General features: G+C 45.3%; 1 protein-coding gene across 5 annotated transcripts in view; it reads left to right on the top strand.

Moving 5' to 3' along the window:
* ZKSCAN1 (zinc finger with KRAB and SCAN domains 1) overlaps positions 1–19,509 on the top strand; it is a 32,017-nt gene extending 12,508 nt beyond the window's left edge. The window contains exons 1-4 of one of the 5 annotated variants that reach the window (XM_055561985.1): positions 11,644–11,768; positions 16,265–16,753; positions 17,039–17,231; positions 18,275–19,509. In XM_055561985.1, the coding sequence (XP_055417960.1) occupies positions 16,367–16,753; positions 17,039–17,231; positions 18,275–19,110 (1,416 nt within the window). In that variant the 5' untranslated portion in view covers positions 11,644–11,768; positions 16,265–16,366 and the 3' untranslated portion in view covers positions 19,111–19,509. Of the gene's footprint in view, positions 1–908; positions 7,907–11,643; positions 11,769–11,853; positions 12,447–12,490; positions 12,992–16,264; positions 16,754–17,038; positions 17,232–18,274 lie in introns of those variants that run through there. The other 4 variants (XM_055561986.1, XM_055561987.1, XM_055561988.1 and 1 more) reach the window with 4 other exon arrangements.
* The last annotated feature ends 5,704 nt before the right edge of the window (positions 19,510–25,213 follow it).

Raw genomic sequence — 25,213 nt, 5'->3', positions numbered from 1 at the left:
TAGATATTCAGCTCCTTCAGTGGTTGTGTTGAGGTAGTGAACACCCACTTGGAAAGGTTTCTTAATGCCAAATAAGTGAAGAATAGATTTGGATTAGTTTGGTTTTTTCCCCTAGACAAATGTAAACATATAAAATAGTGTTTTTGTACTGAACAGTTTTTAGTCTCTGCTTAAAAACAGGGGGGCACACAGACTATAGCAGTCCATAATAAAAATATATTCCAGGTTTTGCAGGTAGCTAAAATCAGAGATCAGCTCTGCATTTGTAAAATCTTGTTTTCTTATATTACATCCTTTGTGAGCCATCTCCAGACATGTTTTCACTTTCTTTGTTCTTAGTGATTCTCAATCATCTGTCAGTGAAAGTTTCAGTTACATTTACTGATGCCCCAACCAGCTTCTCTCCCTCAGCCCTGTTACTTGAGCACATCACCTCTCTTCTCCCTGGTGGAGAGAAGCCATGTCATGTGTCCCAAGATCTGCGTCACCTGCCATATTCTTTCTAATTTCATAAATACCAAGTTAAAACTGAAACTTTTTTTTTTAATGTGTATTGATTCTTTCAAATTAATTATTGGGTGACCAATTACAGAACGATGCGTTGTGACCTCTTATGTTCCTTACTGCCTCACCCCTTCCCTTCCTTTCTCGCCTGGTCTGTTCCTTCTGCTTGTTCCCAGCTTCTGCACACTTTCTGCATTGTCCTTCCCACTCTTTGCCTGCCCTCGCATTTCCCAGTTCTCCCTGTTGTCCCTATGTTTTTTTCCACTGTTCTACTATTTTGTCTACAATTTGTACTGTGAGGTCATTTTGCAGGTATGTAGAGGTTTCCTGGAAAAGTGTCACTTGAGTAACCCATGTATTCAAAAGAAAAAGGTGCTATTTGTATTTTCTATTTATTGTGTCAGGTTGTGAAAACAGGAATGAGAATGAGGAGTCCACCTCAAAGGCTGAAAGTGCAGAAGACGCAGCATCACGTGGGGAGACTGCAGGAAAATTCCAGAAAGATGTTGGAGAAAAGCGTGAACAGCAGGGCAGAGTGGTAGAAAGGCAGCAGAGAAACCCTGAGGAGAAAGCTGGAAAAGAAAAGAGAGACTCGGGGCCAGCTACAGTCAAGGAGAAAAAACCCAGCACAGGAGAGCGAGGCCCGAGGGAGAAGGGGAAGGGTCTGGGGAGAAGCTTCAGCCTAAGCTCCAACTTCACCACCACCGAGGAGGTTCCCACGGGAACCAAGGCCCACAGATGTGACGAATGTGGAAAATGCTTCACACGGAGTTCAAGCCTTATTCGCCATAAAATAATCCACACTGGAGAGAAGCCCTATGAATGTAGTGAGTGTGGGAAAGCCTTCAGTCTTAACTCAAACCTCGTCCTGCATCAGCGCATCCACACAGGAGAGAAACCTCATGAATGTAACGAGTGTGGCAAAGCCTTCAGTCACAGTTCAAATCTCATTCTGCATCAGCGAATCCACTCTGGGGAGAAACCCTATGAATGTAACGAGTGTGGGAAGGCCTTCAGCCAGAGCTCAGACCTCACTAAGCATCAGAGAATCCACACGGGAGAAAAACCCTACGAATGTAGTGAGTGCGGAAAAGCTTTCAACCGAAATTCATACCTTATTTTGCACCGGAGAATTCACACCCGAGAAAAGCCCTATAAGTGCACGAAGTGTGGCAAGGCCTTCACCCGGAGCTCAACCCTCACCCTGCATCACAGAATCCACACCAGAGAGCGAGCCTCAGAGTACAGCCCGGCCTCCCTCGACACGTTTGGAGCATTCCTGAAAACCTGTGTGTAAAGTGTTTGTCAAGCCATTTCCCCCTTTCGTTTCTAGAATGATTTCAGAGATTTGTGCCCATGGAGGGGAAATAAAAAGCCTAAACAGGTTATAAAGAAAATCACACTCAAGGATCCTTACAGCTACATCAGCAGCGTTCTGCCTTTGTCTAGTCTGTGGGCCGGTGGTTCTTCCAGAGCTCCTGTAGGGAAATGCTCAACTTGGGATGTAATCCACATGCTACTTCCACACAGGACAGAAGCACATACACAGGAAAACATCAAGGCTTTCAGTAATGAGGGTACCTCTAAGGCACCCTTGGACTCGCCACAACCACACCATATAGTTGAAAGACTGAGATCGTGTCTGTGAAAATAACAACGATGTCCAAAACCTGCTTGCCACAGGCAAACCCTACTTGGCCAACATCTTGCTGAACCTTATTTCTCAAAAAAGAGGGACAGTTCAAACAGACTACATGGAGACCTGCTGCTCAAGCTAATTACATAGATATGGTAAGTTCTGTCCAGGTACTGGTAGCCTACCAAAGCTGTAGAGATCTAGGACTGCGCTCGTCCACATCAAACCAAAGATTTCCATCTCTTCCTGAAAGGGAGAGTCCACGTGCACCAGGCAGCAGTTCCAAAGGCAGCTGGTTCTGCCCTCCTCACTGAGAGGTCCTGCTGAAACGGCAACTGTGATCAAAACTCTTCTCTCCCTTTGTGAGATCCCTGAATCCCTAAAGCGCTGCCGCACTCCTCGGTGCATCTCTCCGTGAGTTAGCACTTGATTGCATACTGTCTAATCCTTCATTGTTCCATGTGTGAAAGTTTTCATCACTCCCCAGAAGAGACGCTTCTCTTGTCGGGCGTATGTTTATATTTATATCCTGGACAGCCCCGGACATAGTGCTGAACATGTAAGAAGTGTTCCTTAGGGCTGACTTCTAGCACGACTTTTACAGTCACCACAGAGCCCGTGAGTCAGGAGTACCTGAAATACGGTAGCCTGGGCCAGCTTGTGAGACCTTCAGGGCCAAGGGCATTGCTAGAGCTCCAGAGTCTCGTGCCTGTTTTTGTCTTGAAGATAAACATGTCAGCCCACCACCAGCATAGACTCTGTCTGGACCCAGATCAGAGAGAGAATACCAGGGAATGTCACAAGTGACTTTGTTGTCATCATCTTAAAAAGACACTTAGGCTGTTGCTGGATGTCCGTTTATGGCAAAGATGTTCACCAGAACCTATCAGTCAACTGCTGGACGCCGTGGTGATTGGAGCACTTTCTGAATCGTGTGGAACGTTAAACAATAAAGTTGAGAAGATGTGATTTCTGTTGCTTTTCAGAAAAAGGAACATTTTTTCCCCACCCCTTCCAGAAACTTTGAAAAAACATTTTACACCATTATCTGGCAGTTACTAAACATGTCTGTTGCTCTGAGAAGCTCACCAGGCTACTGAAACGTAGGTGGTTGTGTCGCAGTCGTTCTGCACAGGGTCTTTTCTGCTTCTCGTCACTAAAGGCTGCGGGGAGGCCGTGAAACTTGGATCTTTCCCACCATCTGTGCAGGAGGTTGCATTCCCTTCTTTTAGAAGCTCATGACAGACCATTTTTGGATACACACACACACAAGCCCCAAGCAGCGTGGGCTACACAGGAAGTCATCAGGGCTTCAGGTAGGGGTGACTGCTCATGCAGGAACTTAGAAACGGACTAAGAACACACCTGAAGACTAGCCTCATGATAGGAGACTCCCCACCCCCCTGCCACGTAGAGTTTGAGATTTTCCGTCAAGAACTAAAACTGTCATTCGTCACTTGTTCGTCAGCCAACAACGCAGGCTTGTGAGACAGTGTCAGCTTCATGGGGAGCCATGGGGATGGGGGCAGCTGTAGCCTCAACTCCAGGCCAGATAGCACTAATCCTCTGGCCTCTGTAACTTGGACCTGCCCCCAGCTTCCGTGCAGCTCCTGAGCAGTCGCATCAGTGTGTTGCCTAGGGGAATTTCACCGAGGTCAGCTGGTGACCAGAGTAGTCTGTCCAACCGGGTTAAGAAAAGGAGCGATACTCCAGAAGGGCAAACCTGACTGACTTTTGATAGAAAAGGGAAGGTAGAAGAAACTGCTTTGAGGAATTTTCTTCGGACTAAGACAAGGATGGTCAAGTAGAAAACTTGGTGCATTGGAGCAAAGACTTCTGCTGCCAGGGAACAACGGAAAGCAGTGAGCTGCTTACCTCCAGACACTGATCAAAGTTACCACCTGTTCTGAAGAGGGAAAGAACGTTGGTTGGGTCCACCTTGGCCTTTTTGCGCCACAACTCCATGCCAACATAATTCTGCCATCATTTCTTTTTATGGAAATTATAACCTGTTCCCCCATATGTAATTCCCATTTTCCTGGGATATCGTACTGACTGGGATGGCTATGGGGGTTGCTCCAGGTCTTCAGCAGATGGACTCCTTGAAATAGCTGCTTGAAGACATCTTTTCTGAAGAAAACAGGCTACCGCTGTTTATTAAAACTATTGGCATTGAATTCATTTATCAGCTGCTGAGCACAAAGTATAATTGGGTCATGGTCCAGAAGGCTCACAACATCTAAATTAGTGCTTGGAATCGTCATTTGAAAGTCCTCGACTGGCTGAAGTCTGTTAACAGTTCAAGGACTCTAGTTAACTGTTGGCATGCTAGCTGACCCAGTGGAAATATTTGAGAGGTTTTTAAAAATATACCTTAACCTTGCCAGGAAGAGAAGTAAAATTCTTCAGGTTACTGGGCATTTGTTTCTGCTTCATCCTGGCAGACAAGGCTTAAAGCCTAAGACTGCAGATGTATGAGGCATCTTGATATGTAGGGCACTTAGTATTTTATTAAAGGCATAAAAGTGAAACTGCTAACGATGTACAGACAGGTTGACCCTTTTGATGGGTAAGAATTCGCATCTTACCTGGCATCAGAAAATTCATTCCAGGAAGGAACCTCTTAAATGTGATAAATATGGCAAAGCCTTTAATCACATTTCAGCTCTTAGCATCAGAAAGCTCACTGTAAATAAACATTGTTAATACTATCTGTGAGGAAAACTTTCCATGTATAGCTCTCATTGCTTTGGACAGAAAAGGAATTCCTTCAGTATGTTCCAGTCATGTAACGAATTTCAGAAACACTGTGGAGAAAGCTCAATCTTAACTGCAGAGGATCCACAGAAGAAAAAAAAAAATGTGGGGAAATGCTAAAGAAATAGCAAAATGTACAATTTCTGACAAAAATTGTTGATGTTGGGAACTTCTATATATTTTGTATGATCATGTCAGTGTCTATGTTTTGTACCCCTAGCCCCTGTTACTCTGTATACTCCCTGTACCAGATAATGTATTTTTATTTTAATCTATTTGACAGAACACATCAATCACTCCAAAAGAGCAGTGTTTTGGAGTGAGTAGTGAAATTCACATAGACAAAAAGTCAATTCACAGAACTGAGGAGAGGGAAAAGTGAGGGGAAAAAAAAAAAACTTCATAGTTTGGTGCTTATCAAGTCAAGAACTTAGAAATGAGTAGATTCGTTAGGAGGGACAGGTGAATAGGGAACTAAAATGGAACAGTTTGCTATAGACGCCTGCAGTTTCCACAGCCAGAAACTCGACGCTTAGCTGCCAGATCACCGTTTCAAGCAAGGAGAATGGGTTCTCTGAGCTTGTCGGGGGCGGAAGAAGGTCTGCTCCATGAATTGAGAGTAGGGAGTGGACTGGGAAGGCCAGGAGGACCACTTACTATCTTGACCTGAACCAATGGTGTAAAGCATCATCCTGCTTCCCCCACTAACTCTTACCTCTGTGTTGAGAAAACGTGGGGTAGGAAAACACCAAGATGGACTTTTCCCTGGAAAATAGACACAGATGCATCCAGGCCCTGGCATTGCAGTGTTCCCTCTGTATGCCTCCCGTGTATAGGAGTCTTCTGTATACCTCCCCTGATCCCACTCACCTCCCCTGGCCTGTGATTATTAAGAAAGGGCTTGAGAAGATTCACAGCTGAGGAGGAACTTTTTTCTGTTCTTTATCCTAGACTTGATCACCTTTTATTGCAGGGTCTGGTCATCCTGACATACTCATCTAAAGCTAGCTAACCAGGTTCATCCTACCACCCTCACGGAAGAATCATCGTGTAAATTGGTGTAACGGAATTAACCCGTAGTCAGACAGTGACAGCAATACCTGCCAGAGAAGCCATGTGTTTGTGGTCTGATTCTGTGCAACTGCTCAGAAGTAGCGATGAGGGGGCCATGGTGCCTGAACTGGGAAACCAAATGCAGGTCTGCAGATTGCAAAGCAAAATGTAGAATCAGAAAAGGAAAGTAAGTGGTATAAATAGATGTTTTTGTAGAAGAGTAGATTTTTATTTCAGCTAATGTTGGAGAATATAATAGAAAGCATTGTTTAAAAAGTTTCTAACATTTGGGTTTCATTCCTGGGATGGACACTACTGTACATTGAAAAGTCGTTACTTATTTTGCTATTCAAATTAATTTTTTATTATATCTAAAACTGAAATTATCTGTTTTACTTTTCAGAGCTTTGTAAAAACAAACTTGAAGATATAGGGAGGTAAGCCATCTCCGATTCTGCAGGTCAAACAGAAGTTTGGGAAATATTTTAGACATCACATAATAAGAATGTCTTAACATGAGAACTTAGTTTCATATTGTCTGGTTCTGTTTAATGGTGGATACCACAAACCTCATGTTTTTCTCTTATCCTGAAACATGGAAGGTAAAGAGACATTAGATTGACTTCTGAACAATGGTCTGTTATTTAACAGGTTTTTCTTTTAATTGTTGAGTTTCTCACCTCCATTTACTAAAGAATCATGACTCACTTCAAATTGCACAGCAGTCAGCAAAGTTAATTGGCCCTAAATTAAATTTTCTCCCTTCAGCAAGCACTCATTAAGCAGTCAGGCTGAGTGTGTTAAGATGCAGAGTTAAGTTTGTGAGGTATTGAAAGGTGATGCTGAAACTGGGATTTCATTCCAGCGTCAGATGTGGGTTTCAAGTTCCTTTGGTCCAGGGAAGGGACTGGGCAGCCACAGGTGCCCCCAAGTTGCTTTTGGTTATTCTCCCAACAAGGTCAGATGCGCCATGAAGGAGACTGGGGAGGAGGGATGTAGAAGACAGACTCCAGCTGCTTAAGAGTGACAGGGGAGCCTGGGGGGGAGAGGAGAGAGACTGCCCATGGGTTGTGGACCAGTATTCGCCCGCCTTTCCACCTGGCCCCTGCCCCGCCTGAGCAAGGACAGAGCATATTAGAGATGCTTCTGCTGGTGGTAGGGGTTCTTATGTGAAAACAGATATGTAAGGGGGGTGGGTGGGAGGAAACAGGTTGTGATGATACAGGAAAATCTGTGAGTTTAGGGGCAAGGGGTGGGATATGCAGGCAAAATCAGCAATTATTTTAAAATGAACATATGTATTTTTATTAGCTTTTAGTTAAATAGATATTATTACACCCAGGTCAACACGATAAGCCTAAATCTATATAGAGAACTAACTCAGGCATTGTCTTGTTTATCCGTAGACTGGATAAAATAAGCCTTTTCTGTTTTGTCAGTTCCTGGTTTCTTCGTTTAGAATAAATTAGACCAAAAGAAGAAGCTCACTTGTCTTTGTACACCCCCAGAGTTAAGTTATTGCTGTTCAACCCTGGCCTTTTCATTTCACTGGTCTTTGAAGAGTCCAGGTGCTTGATAGATGTTCAGTAAATGATTTTTTAAGTGAACTTGTTTATTTAAAATCCTCTAACATTTCTGGAAAGACTTCTTTCGGTAAGTAATGGGATCTTAGAGGGAAAGTGCTTTTTTTTGTTGTTGTTAAAGCTAAGAAACTCCTCCATTGAAGAGTCTTTTGAAACCTTGCTCGAGAGCTAAAAGTTTCAATCATGAAAAATGGCAGCAAACTGAAACTGATAAGCACTTGCAGTCAATGGTCCATTTCAGGAGGCCGGTGCTGTCTGACAGAGAAATGTTTAGTGAGGTCGGGGAAGGAGATGGTGGGGATTTGTAATAAATATTCTCTATGTTCTCTTCCAAATCTTGGTAAAACAATAAATTATCATCTCTAGGTGGCAATAGTTGTGATGTTTGTGTTTTGTTGTCCTTGGTTGCATAAAATGTACATTTTGGATAAAGAAATAGAAGTATAATTTCAAAGATAAAAACACATACTGTCACCCACAAACAACCCTCAGCCAAATGACATGTCCTAAGTAATTTCTCAGAAGCTTAGGTAGCGTCTAAGAGGGAAACAGAATGAAAAGCCATGGAATAAAAATGCTTTTTAACGATCTCCTAAAACAATTTTCTCATAAAATGAAACCATTAAAATAATCTTTGAGCACTTTATGAATCTTAGAAAACAGAACATCCTAATGGTAAGAACAGCATGTAAAACTGATAGTTTAGATCTTTAAATATGACTTCTAATAACCTTGTTTATTAGAAGCTTTTTTTTTGCTTTGTCTCATTTAAGTAATTTTTTTCACTCTATTTAGAAACCAGAGAGAAGTGCAGAGTGTTCTGTTTTCCCCTGAGCTTCAGTTTCCATATCCTAAAGGGGCCCTAAAGGAACAGTATTTGCCCTGGAATAATGGACATTGCTGATACAGGTTTAAGAGGCCTTTCCAAACTTTGCCTGTCCATTCATCAGTAGTCGCCACCACCGCCTCCCAAGTCTCAGGTGTCTTCAGCACAGCCTCCACTCCAGATGCCTGAACGCAGGAGGTGCTGGTCTGAGTCTTCTACCTGAGTTATCGGTCACTGTGCACCCTGCATTTGATTCTGGACTTGCATTTTAAAAGACATCAACCAAAAAAATAAAGACATCAACCATAGGAGGGAAAAACAAAACCACCTCTGGTGTGCAATGAGGGGTTTTGTTTGGTGAGGAAAGAAGGCATAAGAACTTGGTCTCTACCCTCAAGTATCTCTAAAGTCTTATCAGGTCAGAAGAGAGATTCAGCCTGTTCTGCACGACTCCAGGAAATAGATTTAAATCCCTTTCAGTAAACATTGTCAGACCACGCCCTGGGTGTCAGGAATAATAGGTTCTGCAACGAGTAAGGCAGATACATAAAACCAGCTCTGCCCAGCCTCAGCCTCTAATTGTCCTGGCAGAGGCAAATTAGAAAAAGGCACCTCTTCTCAAGACACTTGGCTGCCTTGTGCTGGCGAGTTGTGATAACCACACAACTCCAGGGACTTCGCTGGGGGTCCAGTGGCTAAGACTCCACCCTCTCAATGCAGGGGGCAAGGCTTCTCTCCCTGGTCAGGGAACTAGGTTCCACGTGCTGCAACTCAGAGCCAGCACAGCCAAATAAATATTAAACTGTACAACTCCCTGATGAGATGAATGGTGGCCCCCCGGGGTTTTGTAGGGCCCAAGTTGCACAACCAGGAGGAGTGACCCCAGTGGAAGTCGCTGGGAGAAGGAACCTTGTTGCCAAGTCAGCCAGAGCAGGTTGCTGCATCGAATCAGGTCCGCTGTGACACCTGGGGTCCTGGGCAGGAAGGGATTTTGCAAGTGGGAGGGTTGGGCCACAGGCCCTTTGTGATCTCCATCTACTCAGAGATAATGCAGTTTTTTTCTAGGTTCTTCCACGACAAGGGGCAATGAGCTGGCAACATGCTATCCTGTAAAAGCCTTGGCAGGAAACTATCTTCTCTTGTTAAGACAGGTGGCCTTCTCCAGAAAAGGTAGGATAACAAAAAAAGGATCTGCGATGGGCAGAGCCACATCCATGGCGGTGGGGCATGGGAAGCCGACATTAAAACACAGGAAATGAGAAAAATATTGTAGCCCAGAGTTTTGAAAATTAAAATGTCCTTAGTATTGGTACAGCTAATTACAAAGCTAGCTCACTCTCCTGTGATCCAGGCGCTTTAAAGTTGTCAGAGGAGGTTGTTATTACGCCCCTTTTCCAGGTAATTAAATTGCATCTTCAAGTCCGCCAAGTCTCATTAGCACAGAGTTCCAGGTCTAAGCTATGGGGTTGTCTAACTACATCACCTTGATTCTCTTTTCATTTTCTGTAGCTGAGTGAATGTCTTTGCAACTTCCCAACAGGCTGTACAGGTGAATTCCTGGGGGTGGGGGTGGGGGGAGCAGTTTTAGAGCTGTGATAGGCAAGGAGCTTTCCTTGTTTTAAGAGAAATCAAGGTTTGATCACCCTCTACTGGCAAAGCATAGTGATAGCAGCAAAAATAAGAGTGAAACTTAAGGGACAAAGATTCTGAAAGCAGCTCTCTTGGAGAGAAAAAACAACCACCCTGTCCAAAACAGAGGAGGGAGCCGAGACTTAAAATAACCAGCGTAGCATTTCGCTTTCCAGATTTCTGCTACAAAGGGAAGGGGACTCCCCCCCTTTTTCTTTTCAAACCAAATCTTCCAAAACAAAAGAAAACTGAGTAATGTAGACAGTGAAGGGGGAGAATATGGCGGAGTATGGAGATTTGTTTAAGAAACCGAGGGCCCTCAGAGGGTCATGTTACACTTCACATTGCAAGATTCAGGAACAACTTTCAGACAAGATTGTGAAACTGTTGTAGCTGATCTTTGGGACAATCGTGGCAATTTCCAAATATTTTGAAGGGGCTGACAAGAACTACCACATGCATTTTGTGAGAGGAAAAGCTCAGGCAAAACTAGGATCAACATGGGAATTCCCTGATGGTTCAGTGGTCAAGATTTGGTGGTTTCACTGCTGAGGGCCTGGGTTCCATCTGTGATTGGGGAACTAAGAGTCCACAAGCCTTGTGGCACAGTTTTAAAAAAACAAAAAAGACTAGGATCAATGAGTTGAAATTACAGGAAAGCAAATGTTTAATTGAACTTTTTGCAAGTAGAACTCTCCATAAGTTTCTTTGTATGTGATTGTTGAATGAATTCATTGGGAAGAGTATGAGGTTCTTGGAAGCCAAAACAATTCTGAAATGCAGATGCCACATCCCAGCAAGCCACCAACCACACTGGTTAACTTTATTTGCTGTGTGGTCTTTTCTCTAGTTGCTGAGAGCAGGGGCTCCTCCCTAGTTGTGCGCCGTTTTCATTGCGGTTGCTTCTCTTATTATGGAGTACAGCCTCAATAGTCGTGGTGCATCCGCTGAGTTGCTCTGCAGTATGCGGGATCGTACTACTTAGGGATAGAACCTGTGTCTCCTACATTGGCAGGCGGATTCTTTGCCACTAAGCCACCACGGAAGTCCCAACATGTGTGCCTTTTGAGGGATCAAACCCTTATTTACAGTTAGTCCCTAATTGCAATTGAGCAAGAGCGGGGGTGGGGGGGAGGGGGTTGATAACGTAGGCACGGACCTCCGTACCGAGTGCTGCGACATCAGGTGCACCTATAAGGTGACATCAGAGATCTCTGTCCCGGAAGCTTAGAACCCACAGAGGCCCAAGGGCACAGCTACTTCAGCTGGATGCCGCCGGTAGACAGAGAACTGAATCTCGGGCTTAGAGGGCTAAGTGTGGAACTCCATGTTCATAAACGGGGACCGAGTTCCCACGCTGTGACCAGCCTAAGGATCACAGGAGAACTGGCCTCAAGTCCAGGAGGGGGAACCGAGGTCACCGCGCACGGCCCACGCCTCTCCGGCCCGGCGAGAAGCGGCGGGGTGCGAAGACCGCCAAGACTTCGTCTAGTCGGCCCTTTCTTAGTTTAAAAAAAAAGGAGTGCGGAAAAAAAAAGGGGAGGTGCGGACTAGGTCCCCGGCTGTTCACGTTGCGGGGGCTTCTCTCCACTAGTCCCTGCGGAGCAGGAACCTCCGGCGAACCCGAGACACCGAGATGCAGAGAAGACCTCCCGAGTTCCTAGAGGGGCCGCTGAGGCCCCTCGCAGCTCTCCGCGGGCGGAGCTATTACGTACTTCCGGCTGCGCCGGCCGCGGTGCGCGTTGAGGTGTCCCAGCGGCCCGAGCGGCTCTGACTCACGGTGAGCCTCCTGGTCCACGGTTCGCGTGGCGGGCGGAAGAGGGAGTTTCCGCCGAAAGGGTGCGGGGAGGGACGAGTGGATTAGGCAGCTGTGGCCTCTGGGGACTCCCCAGACCGGTCCTGGGAGGGAGGTGGGAGGAGGCCTCTGTCCCTACCTAGGCCCAGATGGCGGAGGCCTTTGCTCTCCTAAAAGCATTTCCGCCCCTGCCCCCACCCCCGGGTTTAACAAGTGAAAGTTGGTCTCTTTCGCGTTACAAAGCAGTTTTTTTCTGCCTTCGCTGAGCCCAGTCGCCAGTCAGCTAGAACAGGGATGTTTTCTCTTATTTCCCGGCTCTAAGTAGGCGGTCCAAATTCAAGGCTAATTGATTTAAGAATTCGCCCGAGGGTTGGGAGCCTCGTGTGAGAAACTGAGCCTGGGAAGTCGTGTGTATTGTCTGAAATATGGGAGGGACTAAGTCCGTTGGGCATTGTTCAGGTTAGAAAGTACGTAACAGGAATCTGCTCAAGTTTAGAAACCCATTTTAGAGGGCCGTTTACTTACAGTTTGTCTAGAGAAAGGTGATCTGGTGAGTGAGGTACTTAGAAACTCCTGTTATAAAAGGAACAGTTGGAAGAGTTGTGAAGAAAAGAGTTAAGCAAGACAACTGTTCTCAGGTGTTGGAAGGCTACTACGGAGAAAGTAAGTTTTGGACTAGGAGCGAACTAGGATCAGTGAAGAAAGAGAAAAAGTGATGCAGAATTTGGTGCAGTTTAAAGAAGCAAGAAACTCAGAAAACTATCCAACAGTAGAAATCTGTGCCTCAAAATGATCAGATTTGCCTGCGTAGGAATTTTCAGTTACAAAAGGGTAACAGAGGAGCCTGGTGGGCTGCCGTCTATGGGGTCGCACAGAGTCGGACATGACTGAAGCGACTTAGCAGCAGCAGTAGCAGCAACATTTTAAAAGTTCTAGGGGAAAAAAGCATTCTAGCAGCAATAGGTAAATCCCATTTAATTGTTAGAATTTATAATAATTTGCTTCATTTATGCCTGATCTTCTAGAATGGGATTTGGGGCACTTTTGGGGGGCGTGTAAGCGTTGGGAAATTGGCCTAAAGGAGGGGAAAAAACTCGGAACAGAACAAACACCTCTGCTTGTAGACTATGAACTTTTGCTCTTTGGCCCTTTTGTGCTAAACAGTCTAGATAGCTCAAAGAAGATAGTTCATTGTGGTTGAAGACAATGTGAGTAATGAAACCTCTGTTTTCTATTCACATGCTTTTTTATTTTATAAACTATTTATTGAGAAAAATTGAGAAGCCAAGATCTGGAGGGCATCCCTAAATGAACCTTTAGACAAACTCAGCATGACCAGATGTTTGGTCAAGACCAAATACTGGCTTTGACAGGGTAAGGGTGGGAATAAACCATTATCAGATTAAAAAAAAAAAAATTCTTTACCAGTCTGACAGGTGGAAGAAAGAGGAGAGACAAAGGACAAGGAAATCCAAGAGGCAACAGGGATTGAAATCCTTGAGGCCTTGTTTTTTGCCTTGTGATGATTTTGGCTTTTAGTCCGTATGAGATACGAAGCTTTGAAAGGTGTGAACAGAGGAATGATGTGATCTGATGTATAATATTTTATAGACAACCGAGACTTCCTTGGTGGTCCAGCGGTTAAGACTCTGTGCTTCCACTGCAGGGGGCTTGAGTTTGGTCCCTGGTGAGGGAACTAAGAGCCTGCATGCTGTGTGGTGGGGCAGAAAAAAGAAAAAAGGCACAGATGATGGACTGGGACAGCAGTGTTGGAGGAAGTGAGATGTGGTTGAATTCTGAATCTCTTGGGTGTAGAGATAACGATTTACTCCTGAATTGTGTGTAGAATGTGAAAGAGGAGTCAGGAATGACCAGGGTTTTTTTGCTCCAGAAAACAGAACAGTAGAATTGCCGTTCACTGAGATGAGTAGCTTTGGAGGAATGATGGGAAGTGCAGTTTTGGACACGTTAAGTTTGGGAAGCCGCTGGACATGCTGGTGGCAAGGTCAAGTGGGTAGTTGGTTGTAAGAGTCTGGCGCTCAGAAGAGACGTCCAGGCTGGAGAGTGTGAATTGGCGAATGTGAATACATAGATGGTAATTAAAGCCACTCAACCAGATGATATCAAGGAGAGTGAGTGCAATTAGGAAGAAGGCTCCAGGCGCCCAGCCTGCCACATGTTGGTGGCCTTACTGAGGCATGAATTTGAATTGCGGGCACTGCAAAACTGGTGTGCTACAATAAATCACTGAGCTCCTGGGCTCAGTTACTACTGACGGTACTCAGCAGTAACATTTAGGAAAATTTTCTTCCTAAAGTGTTTTGCAAAGGCAATGGTTTGATGTAGTGGCATCTGTGTTTGGATTAAGTTCTGGGTAACAGTTACTATGTGAACGTGACGCAGGACACACCCTGTTTAATGCCTCCTGTGCCGCGTTATAACCCCTAGGGTCTGAATTTCCCAGGCTGAATCCCAGAAGCTGAGCCACCCAATGGAGAGTCTCCCTGTTCTTGGGGTGCCCTCCTCTGGCCAGAGTAGGAAATTCTGTAATAGTTAAGTTACAGAGTTGTTCCTAAGTGCTAGAGACAAGACGGCAGTGCTTCCCTGCTCAGTTTTCAAGTAACCCTCATCCTGGGAGCTTCAGTGGCATACTGACTGCAGAGGGCAGCATAAAGGAGTGTTCAGTGCTGACTCTGGTCCTGTGCAGGAGCAGTAGTGCCTTGTAGGATGCTTCAGAGTTGGGGTACCATAGAGGGGAGTTCAGCTATCATCCCTAGAATTCTGCACGAATTAGCAGCTGATAATTACCAACTTTCTCATAAAAGCGAGGTTGCATATTGAGGTTTCATTCTTAGAACCCCATTTCCTGTATTTTTAATTACCCAAATTGATCACAGAAATAAAGGGGAAGAGTCATATAAAATATATGTATTAAATACATATTTACCAAATGCGTAAAACTAAATACATGATATAAAAGCTGTAACAGACATGTACCTTTGTTGGAAGGTTCTGCATGGGCTGGAATTGGTGCTTTTTTGTTTTCCTGGGTTGTTTTTTGTTTTTTTTTGAAGGCCATAGAATTTGGGCATTAGAAGTAAAATCTATCTTGGTTTGTTAAAAACTGCTTATGATCCTTTAAAGATTTTATGACTTTTCTAGTTACAAAAGTAATATCCACTAAAGAAAATTTAGAAAATGAAAAAGACTTTTAAAAATTGAACTCATACATAATTCTCTATCCCAGAAATATCACAGTTAGTGTTTTTCCTTTTTTCCTTCATGGTGATTATGTGTATATTGTGTGTGTGTGTGCAAGATATTTCAGGTGCAGTCAGACCAGATCCATGGAGGCTGACATGCATGTTAGAAATGAGCATACTTTGCTGTATGGCTCAGGAAACTCAGACAGGGGCTCTGTATCAACCTAGATGGGTGGGGTGGGGAGGGAGGTTCCAAAGGGAGGGGATATGTCTTTCGCTCCTTATTGAGACTGCTGGAATTTTCCTTACTCAGATCCAGTATAAGAACACATATATGACAGGAAAGATGCTGCTTAGAGTTTGAAAACATGCTTGTCAGGAAGGCCAGTCATAAGCATGTAAGATTAATTAACTTACGGAGTTTTCTTTCAGAGTATGTTTAATAATAGGGTGATTCTGTTGTCAGTTCACTTTCTACTTTTCCATCTCCCCCTTTCTCTGTCCCCTACTGGTAATCACTAGTTTGTTCTATGTATCTGTGGGTCTGTTTCTTTTTTGTTACATTCACTGGTTTTATTGTTTAGAGTTCACATGTAAGTGACAATGTACAGTATTTGTTTTTCTCTCTCTGGCTTGTTGCACTAAGCATAATACCCCCCAAGTCCATCCATCCATGTTGTTGCAGATGGTTCCGTTCTTTTTTATGGCTGAGTAGTATTTGCGCGCGCACACCCCTTTCTAGCTGTTCATCTGTTGATGGTCACTTAGGATGCTTCCATATCTTGGCAGTTGTAAATAATGCTGGTATGAATATTGAGTGGTTTAGTCTCTAAGTCATGTCCAACTCTTTGTGACCTCATGGACTGTAGCCCACCCACAGGCTCCTCTATCTGTGGGATTTCCCAGGCAAGAAGACTGGAGTGGGTGGCCACTTCTCCAGGGGATCTTCCCCACCCAGGGATTGAACCTGGATCCCCTACATTGCAGACAGATTCTTTACCAACTGAGCCACCAGGGAAGGCCCATGTATATTCTTGAATGAGTGTTTTCATTTTCTTCAGCTAGCTATGCAAAAGTGGAATTGAGCCACAGATCACTCTTTCAGAGAATGAAGACAAAATCAGATCAAAACAGAATATTGCTGAGCTGACGCTAGCAAGATTTTTGATAGTCGTCATTATATGGTATTTTTATAGTGGCTATAAGTTCCACAATTTCTTAGAGACCAAAAAGCATACTTTTTCTTTTGATAATTTTATGGTAATCATATTTTCATAGGTTTAACGTGTAGCCCTAAAGAACCAGAAACCCACAGGAACCAATATTCCTGCTCCACGGAATCCTGTCTGTAGTGACAGCTGTTTCTGGAGTACCTCCAAGATGAAGGTGCTGGGCATGGCCACAGTTCTGGGCCCTAGGCCTCCACAGGAGCAGGGGCCTGTGATTGTGAAGATTGAGGAGGAGGAAGAGAAAGGGAAGCGCCTTCCCATGGAGATATTCCGCCAGCGCTTCAGGCAGTTTGGGTACCACGACACCCCTGGCCCCCGGGAGGCCCTCAGCCAGCTCCGGGTGCTCTGCTGCGAGTGGCTGCGGCCCGAGATCCACACCAAGGAGCAGATCCTGGAGCTGCTGGTGCTCGAGCAGTTCCTGACCATCCTGCCCCAGGAGCTCCAGGCCTGGGTGCAGGAGCACTGCCCGGAGAGCGCCGAAGAGGCCGTCACTCTCCTGGAGGATCTGGAACGGGAGCTGGATGAGCCGGCACCGCAGGTAGGCCGGGGCACCCTCCCCCGCGAGATTGAGAGCCCAGCGGACCAGGCAGGGGCGGGTGTGTCCACACGCTGAGAGCGACTGACAGGACCTTCCGCCGAGCTAGACCGTCTTTCCTCCTGGTTTTCTTGTGTTATCCTGTGTGGAATTGAGGGATTACCCTTGGGAGTTGAATGGAATGGAGGGTCTCTTTCCTAGAGGTTCTACATAGCTGTTCTGAGATTTTCTTTCATTCTGGTTCTTAAAGTGAGCTGTGCACAGACCCAGCCTTTCATTTGTCTCTAGGCATCCCCACCTCCCCGTGAGCAGAAACGGTCATGGGAGAAGATGTCACCCTCAGGAATGGCAGAGGAGTCCCTGAGCAGCCCGCAGCTAGAGTCTGTGGAGACCAGTCACAGATACGAGTCCTGGGGGCCCCTCTACATCCAAGAGACTGGTGAAGAGGAGAAGTTCACTCCTGTGCTGAGGAAGGTTCGAGGTAAGACCATCTCTCAGGCCCCGGCTTGGTGCCCCAGGCCTTTGTGGTGGAAGAAACAGTCATCCTCATTCCTGATTGTCAGGAGGTTCCCTGGGCTGACAGGCAAAATGAGTTCCTTTTTTCCCTCAGATGTGTCTCAGTCAGTCTTGGCGTGGGAACAAATGACACACTCTTGAAGGGAGAGCTGAAGTTTGGTAAGGGGACTGTTCACAGAGGTGAGGGCAGGTTGAATGAACTGATAAGAGATGGTGCTGGTTCATTTGTTCATGACTTAGCGGCCCTGCTATCATCAGTTTTCAGTGTGGATTTCTCTTTTTCTCCTTTTCTGTGTGTGGATGGGTAGGTGGACTTTTAAGAGGTGTGACTGCCTAGTGAAATGGTCTAAAAAAGCTTAATGACTTCAGTCAGATTTCAAGAGTTGCTTTGTAACTGAGAGAATGACAGGAAACATGTATTGATAGTTTAAATGATGAGAGTTAAACCCTCATAGGAGTTAAGTACTGTCATTCAAACTAACAAGAATCTGGGATTAGAATGATTATAAATGGACCAAACGTTCTCTTTTATTGCTATTAAATACATTCAACTTCTGTGAGAATCCGAATTTTGTGAGTTTGCCATTAGCCTCTTCGCCCTTAATTATGCTTTTTACTTTCTGCTACCAACTTTGACCCTTCTACAATCTTTCTTTCTTGTTTCTTTCTGCCTGAACATCACCCACCTTCTTTGTTGCTGTCTCAGTATGCTTAGTTTTGCCTGAAGTTTTGCCTAATTTCCCTCTATATATGAAGTTCTCCTGGCAGACAGCGCTGTGTACTCCTCATGCCATGATAGCTTCTGGTAGGGGCTTGCGTGAAAGTCTGGCATTGTAAACTAGATCTGATAATGACCTGTTTGTCTTAAACGTGATACTGTGACTTTGTAGAATGGTATTTGGTTACCCCTTAGAATCCATCAGTGTCACCTGATTTCTGTTTCTCATTTAGGTTTTTTTCTCATGACAGGAAGCAACTGACATGTCCTTATCCTGCTTACTGTTTCAGATCGTAAGTCGAAGACCCAGAATGAGGAATCAACAGATAAGGAGGGAAGTTCTGAAGAATCTCATGCAGAAGGATTCAGAAGGGATACACTTCCCATGATTATCACCGATAAATGTGAGGCCAGGTTAGAAAGGCAGTGGGTAAATCCAGAAAAGGAGAGAGGAACAAAACCCCCTCTCCAAGACAAAGGTTCTGCTAAAGGTAGAGAAGTAGTGACTAAACCTGCCCCGGGAGAGAGACGTTACATATGTGCTGAGTGTGGGAAGGCCTTTAGTAATAGCTCCAACCTCACTAAACACCGGAGAACACACACTGGGGAGAAACCATATGTGTGCACCAAATGTGGGAAGGCTTTCAGCCACAGCTCCAACCTCACCCTTCACTACAGAACACACCTGGTGGACCGGCCCTATGACTGTAAGTGTGGGAAAGCCTTCGGTCAGAGCTCAGACCTCCTTAAGCACCAGCGAATGCACACTGAAGAGGCCCCTTACCAGTGTAAAGATTGCGGCAAAGCCTTCAGTGGCAAAGGCAGCCTCATTCGCCACTACCGAATACACACCGGGGAGAAGCCGTATCAGTGTAACGAGTGTGGGAAGAGCTTTAGTCAGCATGCGGGTCTTAGTTCTCACCAGAGACTCCATACTGGAGAGAAGCCGTATAAATGTAAGGAGTGTGGGAAAGCCTTCAACCACAGCTCCAATTTTAATAAACATCATAGAATCCATACTGGGGAAAAGCCCTATTGGTGTAGTGATTGTGGGAAAACCTTCTGTAGTAAGTCCAATCTTTCCAAACATCAGAAAGTCCACATTGTAGAGGGAGAAGGATCTTAACTGTCAGGTGCGATCTTTTGGTGGTTTTTGTTTTTCTTACTTTAGAACGTGAATGCTAGAGACAGCCCAATAATGGCAAAGTTAACTATGGAGTAGATTTTGTTTGTTTGACTCAATGTCAAGGGGATGGAGTGAGAGCTCAGGCAGGGACAGGGTGGGTTCCTCACCTGCCCACCAACTCACTGGGGCAGGGTCCCCTCACCACACTTCACGTCCCATACACCATGCCGGCATTGCCTTTTGTATAGTTACACTGCTGTGTATCCAGTATAATTAAAGAAAAAGCATTAAAACTGTTTAGCTGTTTTAACATATACTCAAGATTATGACTTGTAAAGAAATGAGCCATGTTGAACACAGTTTAATCTGATTCAGAATAAACTTTAAAAGTTCTTGTAATGCCTCAGGACTGTTATTGTAAAAAAAAAAATGTTAATCAACCCTATTCTAGAAAGAGGAAGCTTCCTACTGGTTTTGCTTTTGGAAAATTTGGATTTGGGGTAAATGGAACTTTTGAGTACTTGTGAATGTGTGTTAGGAAGTTGCGACCAGGTATGTAGAGCAGCTGCAGCTTGGTCTTTGTTGTGCTTTTCCTACATACTGAACACTGTTTCTTTTTTTGTCTTTGGGAACATTCTGTCAGCCTCACATCCTTTTTGGTCTTGTGTACTCTGTCTCTGCCAAAGTCTGAAAATCTTGACTCCTTGAGACACTTCCTTCTGAGTTCCAGAAGCCAGTAATACAGAGTATGATTTTACCTTAAATCAGTCGACCTTGTCTTTTCCCTGTGACTGCAGACTCTCTGGTTTCAGGTGTGGCTTTTGGCCAGTTGGTCCTCCTGTTACTTGGAAACCCGACTTCACTCTTTGCTCCTGTTGGTTGCTTATCTTTGTGAGTTTTTTTCCATCTCTTATTGGTAGTCATTGAAATGTCTCTTTGCTGCTGCCGCTCTAGCGTTCACGCAAACCTGACATGCCAGGATTGAGGACAGCAAGAAAGTGTCATGTCTAGTACCAGTTCTGACCACAGGAAACTGCCTCACGTGCCATCCTGGAATAAGATTAAACTACAGGTAATGAGTCCTTGCACCAGCCAAATATGTTAGGGCGGGAGGTGAGGGAGTCATTATTGAAAAAGATTCAGTAATGCTTGGATATGAACAGATCCTCACGGAGGCCCACAGAATTAAGTGATTAGGCGCAGCTGGGTGTCTTTCTGGCCCCCACTGGAGCTGCTGGTCCAGATCAGGAACAATAGGAAACCTGCTAAGCCCAGAGACCTGCGTCTCGTCCTCTGGTGAGAAGGGCCTGGACCCCAGGTCTGTCCTGTCCCTTACAATCCTGACTCTGCAGTGGTACTTTCTGATGGGCATTGAAGTGAGACAAAGGTCCAAACACTTCTTTAGCTCCCATGAGTCCATCAGCTGAAATCTTCCTCCGATCTCTTTGTCCCAGACTTTCAGCCTTAATCTTTGCCGACCTGTCGTCTAGCCAAGCCACAGCCCAGGAGACACTTTCTCCTTCCACGAAAAGTTGGTGCTCAGTACACAGCTCACAGCTCTGCCCACCAGTTTCCCCTCTCTGGCCTTTAGGGCCACTCCTGAGCAGGGCTGTGTAAATCAGCACATTTTTGGTTCACACATCAAAATACTGAGCTGAACCCTCTGTGAGACAGAAACCCTACTTGTTTGTTCCACCACATCAAAGGGAAATAAAGCCATAGGTGTGAGCAGAGAGACATCAGTTCAGCAAAGGTAAAGGACGTGGGAATGTGGGTCTCCTGCTTACACCCCTTGTGACTTATGGGCCTGCTCAGATTGTCTAGTGACTACATTCATATTTGTCATAAATCACAATATTGCAGTCTGTATGTATTGGGGAAGGTGGGGACAGATTTTGAGGAGAACGGGCTTTAATCTTGAGAGGCACCTGAGTCAGGTGGGATCTTTGCATGGTCTTCAGGCAAAATGAGGCTCTTCTGCATCAAGGGGGAAGGGAGGTGCTTTTGTTAGGCCAGAGGGCTCGGGGGAATTTAGGATTCCAGGTGATAAGCACTGCTACTGAAATGTCTCGGCTACCAGGACCCCAGTCAGGGCCTGGAATTTGGCCTCAGTGACTAGGCGAGGCTTTTTGTTTAGCCACCTTTGCAGCTCTGCCACCCTTACAACTAAACCTTGCACCTGATTTTCAGAGCAGCCTGCCTTCACTGCAGAAGGTGCACCCTTAAACACTACCCGGAGGACTTCTGGCTGTCACAACGTGCCCTCAATAGATAGTTGGCTGACCCAAGTCTATTGTTTTCTTTCTTCAAAGCTTGAGAGAGGGAAACTCTGCAGCCCTTATAACTGCTTCTGTCCCAGTAACATGCGGGTCACAGAACCAACCACCATTGAGTTTATCACCAGTCTCTCTCTTTTTTTTTTTAACCACCTGTTCCAGAATCCCATCCTGAGCACTCAATTTCTAGGGCCACTTCCAGTACCAACTGTCAGAGTTTGGATTTCCCCTAAGACAGAGCCCAGGATAAGGGCCTGGGAGCAGAGCATTTATTTAGGGGACTAGAGGAAGCAGGAGTAAGGAAGCAAGGAGAGAGGAGGGCAAGTCAGTACCGGATGCAGTGCTGAGCTGGTGCTGATGTCAGCAACCAGTGCTTAGGTCTGCTGGGGACCTTCAGAGATGGGGGAAGACCACTGGTCTACCTGAGCTCTGCTCAGCCCCAGTGCCCACCTCCCACAGTTAGGAGGCCAGTGCCTGCTCGGCTCCAGGAGAGCGTTTGAGGACCCCTGGTGGGCTGGGAAGGTCACTGTCCCCGGGACTGTGAGGCCGGCTTGGTTTGAAGATGCTTGTGAGCATTGCCTCATATGTCACACAGACACACAGTCATATGCACACATACACAGGACCCCTGGCCGAGCTTCCCGGTTTAGCAAATAAAAGCACATTTGGATTCCAGGTAAACAATATATTTGGAACATACTTCTTATACTGAAAAAACTATTCAATGTCTGAAATTAGGGTTAGAGTATCTGGGCATCTTATCTTGCAGTCCTACTCCCAGTGTGTGTGAGCAGCAAAGCCTCCACCTCTCTGTCCAGCGTACTCCAGATACCAAGAGCATAAGGGAGCAAAGGAGAAAGAAATAGGACGTCATCAAAGTGCTTTAAAGGACGCTGTCAAGAAAGTGAAAGGACCACCCACAGAATGATAGAACATTTTTGCAAATCGTGTATATGTGATAAGGCACTTTTATGTTGAATATATTTACATCTGAGTAATGACAACCAATTGAAGACAGGCAAAGGAAAAAGATAAACCTGTGGACAATAAGTTTATGTAAAGGAAAGGTACTCAAGATAGCCATGAGAAAAAGGCAAATCAAAACCACAATGAAACCATATCATACCCACTAGGATGGCTGTAATAAAAAAAGAAAACATCAAGTGTTGAGGATGCAGAGAAGTCAGAAGCTCATACCCTGGCAGTGAGAATGTAAAATGTGACAACCACTTTGGAAGCCAGTCTGGCATTTCCTCATTAAATACAGCATTTGACTGAAATTCCTACCCTAGATACGTACCCAAGAGAAATGAAAACATCCACACAAAAACTTGCACACAAATGTTCAAAGCAACATGATTCATAATAGCCAAAAAGAAGAAAAAGCCCAAATGTTTCCATCAGTGGATGAAAGAATAAACAAAATGGAGTTATCCATAGAATAGAATATTATTTAGCCATAAAAAGGATGATGTATAGATTCCACACTGCCACATACATAGGTGAAATGACAGCATTATATTAAGTGAAAGAAGCTTAGACAAGAAAAGCCACATATTGTATGACTATGATTCCAGTTAACATGAAACGTCTAGAACAGGCAAATGCATGGAAACAGAAAGTAGACTGGTAAGTTGTCTAGGGCTGGGGGAGTTGGGAAGTGAGGAATGACTGTTAAAGGGTGCGAGGTTTCTTTTTAGTATGATACGTCAAATTGTTATCCAGAGTGGTTACACACTCTGGATACTAAAGACCACTGGATATGGTGATGAATTACATCTCAATAAAGTTGTTTTTAAAACAACACACAAGCTCAAGCAAAGGCTTTGCCAAGTGGCCAGCCTTGGTGGAGCAATGGAGGATTCACGCCGTGGAGACCAGTGGATGCCCATGTAGGCTGCTGCTTAGTAGAAGATGTACCGGGCCAGGGACTCAGATGTGAAAAGACAAGATTCACACCAGCAGTTAATCCTTGCATGTAATATCTGGGGAAATTTTCCATCCATTTCAACTGGAATCGAGCATCAAGAATTCTTTGTGAGAAAATCCCTCCCATCTGAGAGTCGACTTTCAGAGCACAACCCTTCCTAGATGGCAGCACCCCTCACTAGACTGCGAATGTGGCAAACAGCCCTCTGCAAGAGCCCTTTGCATCTGCTGTCCTTGGGCTTGGAGTGCTTTCCCCCAGTTGTGAACATACTGGGAATTCAGCAACCTGGAAAGAAGGGCAGGACGCTGCAAACAGGGAACGGTACCAGCAAAGACACAGTGGTGGAAGTAAGTGGCAAGCACATGAGGAAGGGGCTGGGGGTCCTGGGGAGGCTGGTGAGCGGAGAGGCCTCTGTGGTGGGTTGTGGAGTCAGTGGTGAAATCTGACAGGACAGAGTGACAGTCCACGAACAGGTGTGAGACGTAAAGAAAAGGGGGTGGGGTTACCCCAGAGGATCATTCAGCTGGTGAAGTTCGGTGTTTCTATGGTGTAATTAGAGCAGATATGAATTACTGAGAACTTCTATGTTTAATTCAGGATACAAGACAGGTTACATAAGCTTTATGAGTAATTTTTTTTGGTCACTTGCTACTCCATGAGTCTGATGATGCATCAGCCTCTTCCTGCAAAAGAGACCATCTGAACTTCCTTTTCATTGGAACTTTTCGTCTGGAGTCCACACTGTGGTAAGGCAGACCGGGAGGGAAGAGGATTGCAGTGGTATTTCACAGTTCTGGACAGTTTTGTCGTGATGATGTCTGCCTGCCCCCAGCCTGAGTGTTGTACCACACAGAACAACACACAGCACAGAAGGTCCTGCACGCGGGCATGATGATGACAGTGACTGATGTCAAGATGGTCTGGGGTGGTATCCAGGGAAACATGATGGAGTCTTGAGGGAAGGAGAAGTCACACCCTCGTAACTAAAAAAGGAACAGTTGCCTGTATTTACTGACCCCTGTTCTCAATTCAGCTTTAATGCTATTTGCTCACTGAAGCTTTTTTGTGCCGGCCACGTGCTCTGTCCACGTGGAACACCAGCCAGCTTCCTGTGACTCCCTGTTTAATTTGCAGAGTCAACACACCGTGGTGTAATTAAGAGCCCAAGCTCCAGAGCCAGACTGCCTGGGTTTGAACCCCTGTTCCACTGCTTACTGTCTCTATCGTGTATCGGGTTCTCATCCATAAAAAGAGGGGTGTTAATATGACTAACAGCACATATGATCGTGTGAAGATAATGCTGACTTTCCTGTCCATGCTGGCGCATAGATGGTCAGTAAAGACACCTTGTCATGATGGTTACCAACCTCTCCTGGGGTCTCACTCTGGCTCCCATTAGGCTGGCGTCCCCTTAGTGCAGGAGCTGTGGGTGGTTCATCTCTGTATCCCCCACGGCACTCACTGAGCTGCTGGCGAAGAGCTTCAAGGATCAGTGGCAGGAGATCTGGGGAGACTGTGATGAGTGCCTCTGAGTCTCCCTGCACCGTCTATTGTGCCTGGAGAACTCCCCTCCCTCCTCTCCTTCCTTTCTTCTTTCCTGAAGAAAAGGGAATACAAATGGGGCAATAATAGTACCCACCTCGCAGGCTGGCTACAAAGATTAAATGAGTTATCAGGTAAAGCGCTTAGAACAATGCCTGATACACAGCATGTGCTCCATGGCTGGTACTCCTTACTACCTTTATTTTCCCTTTATCTTGGTGTATATTTTTTTCTGATTATGAATGCCATACTTATTTGTGGTAGAAATGTGTAAAAATGTAGGAAAAACCCCCACCAGAGTGAAGGAGACAGAGGTATGAACAAATAAGTAGAAGACAGAGGAGGAGGAAGATGA

The sequence above is a fragment of the Bubalus kerabau genome, chromosome 23 (genome assembly GCF_029407905.1).
Source record: "Bubalus kerabau isolate K-KA32 ecotype Philippines breed swamp buffalo chromosome 23, PCC_UOA_SB_1v2, whole genome shotgun sequence".
In the NCBI taxonomy this organism is placed as follows: Eukaryota; Metazoa; Chordata; class Mammalia; order Artiodactyla; family Bovidae; genus Bubalus; species Bubalus kerabau.
Note: the sequence above shows the minus strand (reverse complement) of the source record. Positions and strands in the feature narration are given on the sequence as shown.